This window comes from Balaenoptera physalus (assembly GCF_965194825.1).
Source record: "Balaenoptera physalus genome assembly, chromosome: 3".
Taxonomy (NCBI): Eukaryota; Metazoa; Chordata; class Mammalia; order Artiodactyla; family Balaenopteridae; genus Balaenoptera; species Balaenoptera physalus.
In genome coordinates this window covers 5073341-5084995 of record NC_138890.1, presented here as the reverse complement: position 1 = coordinate 5084995, position 11655 = coordinate 5073341, and the positions used below count along the sequence as shown (strand labels likewise).

At 42.0% G+C, this 11655-nt stretch overlaps 1 protein-coding gene across 1 annotated transcript; it reads left to right on the top strand.

The window, feature by feature from the left end:
* Nucleotides 1-446: 446 nt before the first annotated feature.
* On the top strand, nucleotides 447-8009 carry CD70 (CD70 molecule; the record flags this gene model as incomplete). The annotated part of the gene is given in 5 exon segments (XM_082453997.1): nucleotides 447-462; nucleotides 855-922; nucleotides 925-1131; nucleotides 2137-2170; nucleotides 4422-8009. Coding segments are annotated over 5 exon segments (714 nt in total). The 3' UTR covers nucleotides 4811-8009.
* Nucleotides 8010-11655: the final 3646 nt, after the last annotated feature.

Sequence of the window (11655 nt, the reverse complement as noted above, 5' to 3'; positions counted from 1 at the left end):
ACTAGTGGCTTGAGACAACAGAAATTTACTCTTTCACCGTTCTGGAGGCCAGAGATCTGAAATCAAGGTGTCCGAAGGGCTGCGCTCCTTTCAAAGGCTTTAGGGGAGATTCCTTCTTTGCCTCTTTCTGGCTTCTGGGGTTTGCCGGCAATCCTTGGGGTTCTTTGGTGTGTTTTGCATCACTCCAATGTCTACCTCCAACTTTCCTCTGTGTCTCTGTGTGTCCTCTCCTTTTCCTATGAAGACATCATGGGATGTAGGGTCCACCCTCATCCTTACTTCTGCAAAGACCCTGTTGCCAGATGAGGTCACATGCTGAAGTTCTGGGTGGACATGAATTTGGGGGTGACATAGTTAAGCCACTACAGTCATCAAGAATGGGTGTCCTCCAAGACCACAGGGAAACAGAATTGAAAGGCAGTGTGGCATGTTTACAACATCAGGCTATGGACGTGACCCTTGGTCAGCTTCTACTCTCTTCCTATTAGGCAGGTCAGTCATGTGACCACATCAGGGGTGGTCCCACCACGGGGGCGTCAGGGAGGCTGGGAAGATGGAGAGGAACACATAGATATTTGGGGACCCCTCCTCCATCCCTGGGTGCTGTGGCTGTAGCCCTGAGGCCCAGCAGAGCATCTGGTCCATAGTGGATGTTCAGTGAAGGTTTGTTGAATGAGTAACAGGAAGGTGAGTGTGGGAAGTCAAATAGAAAAATTGAGGGGCACCCTGGCCCACCTATTCTGCAGACTGGGGACCGGCAGAAGTTGGAGGGGAATTCCCTGCACTGAAGAACTGAGTCTGGTCCCTCCCTTTGCCGGACATCCCCAGGGTGGGGCACGGTTGGTCCCTGGCAGGTTCAGGCAGGCAGAGAGGGCCCCATAGCTGTGTGCGAGCTGAGGTTCCTTCCCTCTTCCTGCCTGCCGTCTGCATACCCTCCACCCTGTCACACAGCTGATGAAGTGCTTGCAGAGGATCATGATGGCAGAGGAGGCCTCGGGCTGCCAGGTGCCTCACCGGCCCTGGGTGTCCATCTGGTGGGTGGCTTTGTTGCTGCTTCTCCTTGGCATGGTGATAGGCTGCCTCGTCTGCAGTGTTCACCTCACCCGAAAGCAGCAGCTGGATTCAACTGAGGTAAGTCCAGAAGGGAGGAAGAGAGAGACAGACGTACATCTGCCTTCTGCAAGCTCAGGAGCGTGGGGACCTCCAGCTGGGGCAGGGCCCTGGGGAGGGGGTGCAGCGCCGAGGGCAGGTGAGCAACTGTGGAAAGAATCAGCTCGGGGCAGAGGGATGGTGAGCTAGAGCGCAGACTAAGAGACTCGCGACCAAAAAAGGAAAAAAAAAAAAGATCAGAATGAGATGAATAAAAATCTGCCAGGGGGACTTCCCTGGCCGTCCAGTGGTTAACACCCCTCGCTTCCAATGCAGGGGTGTGGGGGGGTTCCATCCCTGGTCTGGGGAATTAATAGCCCGCATAGCGCACGGCGCGGCCAAACAATAGAAACAACAACAAATCTGCCAGGAAGAAAGATCTGGTGGAAAAGAACAGAGCGAGAGAGACCAGAGCAGGGAGGGGAGGCGGGGGCAAGGCTGGCCCCGGGGGTCTCCGGCTTAGGATAGTCAGTTCTGCCGACACCAGGAGGTAAATCCCGGGTGGAGATCCTGGGGTGGAGGACGTATCTGAGAAAGATACGTACTGTATGGGGGCCTGGGAAATGACTCGTCTTTGGTGTTCCCCCAGCAGGCTGACTCAGAGGCTGCTGGGGGCTTCTCGAAGCTGGGAAGGGGCAGTTCCGGGGCCTCCAAGGACAGGAGGAACCCTGGACACCTACCACAGGGTCCGGCTTTGGGGGCTGCATTACGGGGGTGGGAGAGCTTTGCAGGGGGAGAGAGGTAGGTGTGCCGAGGCGCCCTGTGTTATATCCTGGAAACTAAGAAGTTCTTCAGAAGGTCTTCTCTTCATGCTCACGGCTAGTTCAAACCTACTTCCTCTTTAAGAGTCCTTCACAAAGATCCCAACTCAGTCCGGTGGGATGATGGGTGGATAGAAGGATGGGTTGAGAAAAGAGAGCTTCTTCCCTCGGGAGCATTCAAGACCTCTGGTGCTTAGGTGTTCAGCCCTCTTTTCTTTTCTTCCAGTGGGACTTAGCGGAGCTGCAGCTGAATCACACAGGTAAAACCAGATGCATATGTGTGTTGGAGAAAGAGAAAAGAAGGAGGGTGGGGGAGGGAGAGAGAGAAAGAGAAATTGAGAACGGATGAGAAAAAGAAAGAAAGAGAGGGAGATACGGCGGCGTTCTGTTGAGTGCCTGCTTCCTTGCTCAGCCTTTTGTTTTCTCCCTCGGGAGATCCCAAACCAACTAAACCAAGCTAATAGCCATCACTAACCTGCCCTCATTGAGGCCGCAAACACTAATTAAGCGGCTACTGTGAGGCAAGCCCTGTTCTGGGTGCCCCGAGAGCCCACAGAACCGACAGAAATCCCTGCCCTGTCGGGGCTTCCTTTCTACCACGGGGATCAGAAAATAAATAAATAAACAAGGAAAATATGCAGCATGCCAGGAGAGTAAAACACGCATCTGGTACTTCTGGGAGGAATATCAAGCAAGGGAGGGGGATCGGGCAGGCCAGCGTTGGGTTTGCCCTTGAAGATGCGGCCATGGGGAAGGCGTCCCTGAGAAGGAGGCTTTAGAGCAAGGACGTGAAGGAACGTGAGCGAGGGTGCCATTTGGCAGTCCTCTCCCAGCCTCTCTCTAACCCTCTTCCTCTTTGGGCCTCTCCCCCTCTCATCCCCAGAGGGTTGGGTGTGTGTTCATTCCATTTTGTAACGGAGGGAAACGCTATTCGTCTTTTTTCTCTGTTGCTTTCTGGTGCTTTCTGTTCGGGCTGCTATGACAGAATAACAGACCAGGTGGCTTCTAAACAAAACATTTCTTTCTCATGGTCCTGGGGGCTGTGAAGTCCAAGCTCAAGGCACCGGCAGATCTGGTGTCTGGTGAGAGCTCGCTTCCTGGTTCATAAACAGCCAGCCATCTTCTTTTTTGTTGTTTTTTGTTTTTTGTTTTTTGGTTGTTGTTTTTTTGTTTTGTTTTGTTTTTTTTTTTGATGTGGACCGTTTTTAATGTCTTTATTGAATTTTTTACAATCTTGCTTCTGTTCTTTAGCCGCGAGGCATGTGGGATTTTAGCTCCCCCGACTTAGGGATGGAACCCACGCCCCATGCATTGGGAACATGGAGTCTTAACCACTGGACCACCAGGGAAGTCCCCAGCCAGCCATCTTCTCATCTTTTTTCTGGGTCTTCACGTGGCGGAAAGGGAGGGAGAGAGCTCTCCGGGCTCTTCTTTTTCTCTCCCCACCCCCTTTCTTTTTTTATTTCTATTCTTTGGCCACCCCACATCACCCCACCCCACCCCGAGGGGCATGCGGGATCTTAGTTCCCCAACCAGGGATGGAACACGTACCCCTGCATTGGAAGTGCGGAGTCTTAACCACTGGACCCACCAGGGAAGTCCTTCTTTCTCTTTTTAAATTGAGATATAGTTGACATATAACATTGTATTAGTTTCCGGTGTAGAACACGGTTCTCTATTTGTATATATTACAAAACGATCACCACAGTGCCTAGCTAACATAGTTAAATTATTTTTTCTTGCCATGGGAACTTGTAAAATCTTCTCTCTTAGCAACTTTCAAATATACAACACAGTATCATTAACTCTAGTCACCATGCTGCACATTACGCTGCCAGGACTTAGTTTATAACTTATTTTATAAGTTTTACCTTTTGACCACCTTCACCTATTTTGCCCATCCCAGCTCCCACCTCTGGCAACCACCAGTCTGTTCTTGTATCTATGAGTTTGGGTTTGGTTTTGTTTTAGATTGCACGTATAAGGGAAGTCATACAGTATTCGTCTTTCTCTGTCTGACTTACCCCTAGGTCCACCCATGTTGTCACAAGTGGCAGAATTTCCTTCTTTTTTGATGGTTGAATTATATATATATATACACATATGTGTATAATATCACATATATTATATATAATAATATATATAATATCACATCTTTATCCATTTGATATATATATGTGTATGGTGTGTGTATATATATACACACACAATCCATCCATACGTATATGTATACATATATGTGTGTGTATGTGTAGATAGATAGATAGATAGATAGATAGATAGATAGATAGATAGATATCACATCTTCTTTATCCATTCATCCATCAGTGGATATGGGGTCTCTTTTATAAGGGCTCCACCTTCATGATCTAATCACTTCCCAGTGTCCCACCTTCTAATACCATCCCCTTGGGGGTTAGGTTTCAACATGGGAGTTTGGGGCATTCCCTCTGTAGCACGCAGTTTCCCTAAACCTCCATCCTTCCATCCCTTCTCCCACAGCCCTCTCAGGATCGCGGCAGGACCCCAGGCTGCGCTGGCAGGGAAGCCCAGCCCTGGGCCGCTCCTTCGTGCATGGGCCAGAGCTGGACAACGGGCAGCTGCGTATCCAACGTGATGGCATTTATAGGCTGCACATCCAGGTGACCTTAGCCAACTGCTCCTTCTCCACATGGACCGCCAAGCCCCATAGCGCCACCCTGACCGTGGCCATCTGCTTCCCCACGGCCCACAGCATCAGCCTGCTACGCCTCAACTTTCACCACGGCTGCTCCGTCGCCTCCCAGCGCCTAACGTTCTTAGCCCACGGGGACATTCTCTGCACCAACCTTACTCAGCCTCTGCTGCCCTCCAGAAACGCTGATGAGACTTTTTTTGGGATTCAGTGGGTGTGCCCTTGACCATTGCACTTCCTGGCCCAGATTTGTTGGGAGGGATTTTTTTCTTTGTTTTATCGTCAATTTATTCGTAAGTATTTTTATTATTTTGGATACATTGTATTGTATCCAAAGGTTGTATTTCTCTTCCTGAGAATGCATTGGCTTTTTTTAAACTTTTTTTTTCTTTTTTCTTTTTTTTTTTTTGGCCACACCATGTGGCATGTGGGATCTTAGTTCCCCAGGCAGGGAATGAACACACACCTACCTGAAAGGCATCTGAAGGACAGAGTCTTAACCACTGGACCACCGTGAGATTGCCTTGTTAATGCACAGAAACATAATTGATGTTTCTATATTGATTTGGGGGAGGTTGTGCTATTTTTTTGTTTGTTTCTTTGTTTTACTTTACAGAATCTGTTTATTAGATCCAACAGTTTTTGGTTAAAGTATTTTTTAAAAACTCTTCTAAAAATAAAAAATTTTATTTCTTCCTTTCCACGTCTGATACCTTTCTTTTTCTTCTACAATACCTAGGTCATTTCACACCTATATCTGTAGGATAAATTCCTAGAAGTGGAATGGCTGGGTCCAAGAGGGTGTGTTTGTAATTTTGATATTTATTAACAAATTGGCCCCCACAGGTGTTGAACCAATTTAGATTTTTAATCTGCACCATGTGAGCATGGCTTCTCCATGGGATGTGAAAAGAAGCTTTTCATTTGTCTTATTTCTAATAAAAGGGGAGCCTATTCCCCGCCCCCATACTTCAGTGTCATTTGAATCATTTGTATTTTCTTTTCTGTAAAATCATGTGTGGACACTCTTTTTTTTTTAATTGAGGTGAAATTCACATAAAATAAAATTAACCCTGTTAAAGTGGCATTAATGCATTCACAGAACTATATTCAATATCTGGTAATAAAGCATAATGGAAAAGAATATGGAATAATATGAAATATATATATTTTTTTTTTTTTGAGAAACCACCAAATGGTTTTGCAATGTGTCCACTCCTTGCCCAGTTTTTCTTAATTGAGTCATCAACCTTTTGCTTTCTGTTTTGTACAAAGTTTTTATATGTTAAGGATTTTAGCCCTTTATCGGTAATATGAGTTGCAAATATCTTCTCAGTTTGTCTTTTAACTTTTGACGTTGCCGATGATTTTTTTTTTTTTTTTTTTTTTTTTTTTTGCTGTGCGTTTTTTTTATTTTTACATCCTTGGATCTAAATATCTGTTTCTCCTTTAATGGCTTGTGGATTTCCTGATCCAACACTCTCCAAAATTCCACACTGCTCAAAATTGTTCTCACTTTACCTGGCTTGAAACGCACAGGCTGAGACCTCAGCTCTATCCTGGCATTTTCACAGCCCCCCTCCCCAACATCTCCCTGCAAAATAATTTACTTAATTAATTTAATTTTTAAAAAGCCACCTGGGCTTACAGAGCTCTGGTTTCTCAGATATTGCCAAACTTCTCCCAACCTCTTCCTTCCCGCATTTATTTGTTTTCTTCCTTCTTCTCTCCTTCAAAACAATCACTCCTTTATTCCCTCTGCTATAGCCACCAGAAACCAACCTCACACCCACCCCTTTCCTGATCACAAAATCCTCGGAGATCTTAGAGTAACTTCTCTTCCCCAGTAGGAGGCAGAGACCTTGTAGCTGGAAGTTCTTTGGAAATTGTCATCAGCTTATGCAACTTAATGGGGTAAAAGGTATCAATCATTTCCCTACTCTCCTCCCATCACCATGGCAACTACCTAACCAATGAATGTCTGATCCTAGGACCTTATCCTGACTTTGATTATTCAAGATTTAATCATCTTGAATTATTAAAACTGCCATCTTGGTTTTCCTTTGGGTTAAGAAGGAACAAAATATTAGCAAACCAAATTCAACAATACATTTAAAGGATCATACACCATGATCAAGTGGGATTTATTCCAGGGATGCAAGAATGGTTCAACATATGCAAATAATCAGTGTACTACACCACATTAAGAAAATGAAGGATAAAAACCATATGATCATCTCAATAGATGCAGGAAAATCATTTCACAAAATTCAACATTCATTCATGATAAAACTCTCAACAAGCTGGGTATAGAGAGAAGGTACCTCAATAAAAAAGGCCATATATGACAAGACCACAGCTAACATCACATTCAATGGTGAAAAGCTGAAAGCTTTTCTTGTAAGATCAGGAACAAGACAAGGATGCCTACTCTCACCATTTTTATTCAACATAGTACTGGAGGTCCTAGCCAGAGCAATTAGGCAGAAAAAGAAAGAAAGACATCCAAATCAGGAAGAAAGAAGAAAAACTGTCTCTATTTGTAGATGATGTGATTTTATGTATAGAAAACCCTAAATATCCCACACAAAAATACTGTTAGAATTAATAAATTCAGTAAAATTGCCAGATACAAAATCAATATACAAAAATCAGTTCCATTTCTATGCATTAACAGTGAACTATCAGAAAGAGAAATTAAGGAAACAATCCCATTTATAATTTAAAAATTTAATCTAGGAGGTGAAAGATCAGTGCACTGAAAACTACAAGACATTGATGAAATTGAAGAGGACACAAACAGATGGAAAGATATATCATGGTCGTGGATTGGAAGAATTAACATTGTCAAAATGTCTATATTACTCAAAGCAATCTATAGGTTCAATGCAATCCCTATCAAAATTTCAATGGTGCTTTTCACAGAAGTAGAAAAGTAATCCCAAAATTGTATGGAGCCACAAAAGACCCCAATTAGCCAAAGCAATCTTAGGAAAGAAAACAAAGCTGCAGGCACCATAGTTCCTGATTTCAAACTATATTACAAAGTTATAGTAGTCAAAACAGCATAGTATTGGCATAAAAACAGACACATAGAGAGACCAGAAATAAATATATGCATATATGATCAATTAATTTATGAAAAAGTAGCTAAGAATATACAATGGGGAAAGGATAGCCTCTTCAATAAATAGTGCTGGGAAAACTGGACAGTCACATGTGGAAGAATGAAACTGGTTCCCTATCTTACACCATACACAAAAATAAACTCAAAATGGATTAAAGACCTGAACATAGTGGTAAATTCCTTAACATTGGTCTTGGCAATGATTTTTTGGATTTGACATCAAAAGCAAAGGCAACAAAAGCAAAAATAAATAAGTGGGACTATATCAAACTAAAAAGCTTCTGCACAGCAAAAGAAACCATCAGCAAAATGAAAAGGCATCCTAGGGAATGGGAGAAAATATTTGCAAACCATATATCTGACAATGGATTGATACAGAAAATGTATAAAGAACTCATACAACTCAACAGTGAAAAAAAAAAAAGAAAGAAAAAGAAAAAAAGAATCCAATTTAAAAAATGGGCAGAGAGACTGAATAGACATTTTTCCAAAGAAGACATACAAATGGCCAACAGGTACATGAAAAGGTGCTCAACATCACTAATCATCAGGGAAATGTAAATCAAAACCACAATGATCACACCTGTCAGATGGCTACTATCAAAAAGACAACAAATAACAAGTGTCGGTGATGATGTGGAGAAATGAAACCCTCGTGCACTGTTGGTGGGAATGTAAATTGAAACCCTAGTGCACTGTTGGTGGGAATGTAAATTGGTGCAGCTGCTATGGAAAACAGTATGGAGATTCCTCAAAAAATTAAAAATAGAACTACCATATGATCCAGCAATTCCTCTCCTGGGTATTTATCCAGAGATTTAAAAACACTAATTAGAAAAGATATATGCACCCATATGTTCATTGCAGCATTATTTACAATAGCCAAGATATAACAAAAAAAAAAAAACAATAGCCAAGATATAGAAACAACCTAAGTGCCCATAAATAGATAACTGGATAAAGAAGATGTGATAGATAGATGATAGGTAGATAGATAGATAGATAGATAGATAGATAGATAGATAGATAGATGATAGACAGATAGATAGACAGAATATTACTCAGCCATAAAAAAAAGAATCGAACCTTGCCATTTGAGATAACATGGATAGACCTAGAGGGTATTACTCTAAGTGAAATAAGTCAGACAGAGAAAGGCATATACTGTGTGATTTCACTTACATGTGGAACCTAAAAAACAAAACAAATAAACAAAGAGAACAGAACATAAACAGAATTATAGGTACAGAGAGCAAACAGGTGGTTGCCAGAGGGGAGTAAGGTGGAGGAAGGAAAGAAATTTGGTGAGGGAGATTAAGAGGTAAAAATTTCCAGTTGCAAAATAAGTGAGTCATGGTTATGAAATACAGTGTGGAGAATATAGTCATAACTATGTAATATTTTTGTATGGTGACATATAATAACTAGACTTATAGTGGTGATCACTTTGAAATATATAGAAATATTGAATCACTATGTTGTGTACCAGGAACTAAGACAGTGTTGTAGGTCAACTATACTTCAAAAACAAACAAATTCATAGAAAAAGAGATCAGATTTGTGGCTACCAGAGATTGTGGGGGGGAGGGGAGAGCAGGAACTGGATGAAGGGAGTCATAAGGTACAAACTTCCAGTTATGAGATACATAAATACTAAGGATGTAATGTACAACATGATAAATATAGTTAACACTGCTGTATGTTCTATATGATAGTTGTTAAGAAAGTAAATTCTGAGTTCTCATACCAAAAAATTTTTTTCTATTTTTTAAAATTTGTACCTATATGAAATGATGAATGTCTGCTAAATTTATTGTGATAATCACTTCATGGCGTATGTAAGTCAAGTCATTATGCTGTACACCTTAAGTTTTTACAGTGCTGTATGTCAATTATATCTCCAAAAAACTGGAAGAAGAAAAAAAACCACAATGAGATATCCCCTCACACCTGTTAGAATGGCTATCATCAAAAAGACAAGAGATAACAAATATTGGCAAGGATGTGGTGCAAAGGGAATCATTGTGCACCGTTGGTGGAAATATGAATTGATACAGCCACTATGGAAAAAAGTACGGAGACTCCTCAAAAAAATTAAGATACAGCTATCCCACTTCTGGGTATCGACCTGAGCAAATTGAAAGCAGGAACTCGAAGAGATATTTCTACAACCACGTTCATAGCAGCACTATTTATTCACAATAGCCTAGAGGTGGAAGCAACCAGAATGTCCACCAATTGGTGAATGGATAAACAAAATGTGATATATACATACAATAGAATATTATTCAAGTTGAAAAAGGAAAGAAATTTGACATATGCTACATGGATGGACCTTGAGGACATTATGCTGACTGAAATAAGCCAATCACAAAATACTGTGTCATTCCACTCATAAGAGCTCCCTAGAGGAGTCAAATCCATAGGGACAGAAAGTAGGACGGTGGGAGCCAGGGGCTGGGGGAGGGGGTGGGGAGTTAGTGTTTAATGGAGACAGAGTTTCTGTTCGGGAAGATGAGAAAGTTCTGGAGATGGATGACGGGGATGATTGCACAACAATGTGAATGTACTTAACACCTCTGAACTGCACACTTAAGATGGTTAAAATGATAAATTTTGTATTGTGTGGGTTTCACTACAATTTAAAAAAAAAAAAATCTCAGTGGCGCCATCTCCTAATAACTGAAAGGATGGCTACTTTGTATAGAGAGCTTTCCATGTGCTGGTCTATGAGTTAGCTAGGGCGCTCATAACAAAGAACAACAAACTAGATGACTTAAAAAACAGAAATTTATTGTCTCACCATCCTGGAGGCCAGAGGTCCAAGATCAGAGTATCAGTAAGACTGGTTCCTTTTGAGGGCTGTGAGAGAGACTCCGTTCTATGGTCCTCTGCCAGTTTCTGGTGGTTTGCTGGCAATCTTTGGTTCCCTGGACTTCTTGAAGCATCACCCTGATATCTGCTTTCATCTTCACATAGGAGTCTCCTCTGTATCTGTGTCCAAATTTCCCCTTTTTTATATGGAAGCAGTCATATCGGATTAGGGATCCCTTAGTCCAGTATGACCTCATCCTAACTAATTACATCTGCAACAAACTATTTCCAAATACCATCACATTCTGAGGTCCTGGGGGTTAGAACGTCAACATGTGAATTTTGGGGGGGAGACAGATAAACCCATAGCAGCTGACCACTCTACAAACCTTGTTTTATGCAAACGTGACAGCAAATCTATTAGGTGGGTTGTAGGTTGAGGTCTGTGAAACGGCAAGTTGAAAACTGCAGTGTTGCAAATTGAAAATCCCCAAACACCAGAATAAGCTACACAAGATGGCAAATTGAATATTGCAGTCCGGGCAAGGGAACAATTTTAGGTCAAACTATATGAAATGGCAAATTGGTCACATGCTGAGAAGTCTGTATGGTTTAGCATACTTCACTGAGATTCAAAGAGGTTATACAATTTCCCTAAGACCATGTAACTCTGGTGGAGCTGGGATTGAAACCCAGGTCTGACAGATATCAAAGGCATCCCCCACAAGACCATCCTACACATCCTGCATCTTCATGATGTTTCCTGAACACTCAGGCTGACTCTCTCTGCTTCCAGAATAAACCAGTTACCACGTGGTATTTCAATAGATTTTTTCTTCAATTTTCATTGGAGTATAGTTGCTTTACAATGTTGTGTTAGTTTCTGCTGTACAGCAATGTGCATCAGCTATATGTATACATATATCCCCTCTTTTTTAGATTTCCTTCCCATTTAGGTCATCACAGAGCATTGAGTAGAGTTCCCTGTGCTATACAGTAGGTTCTCATTAGTTATCTGTTTTATACATAGTATCAATAGTGTATATTCCTCTCACACCCCCCTTCCCCCTTCGGTATCCATAAGTTTGTTCTCTACAACTGTATCTCTATTTCTGCTTTGCAAATAAGTT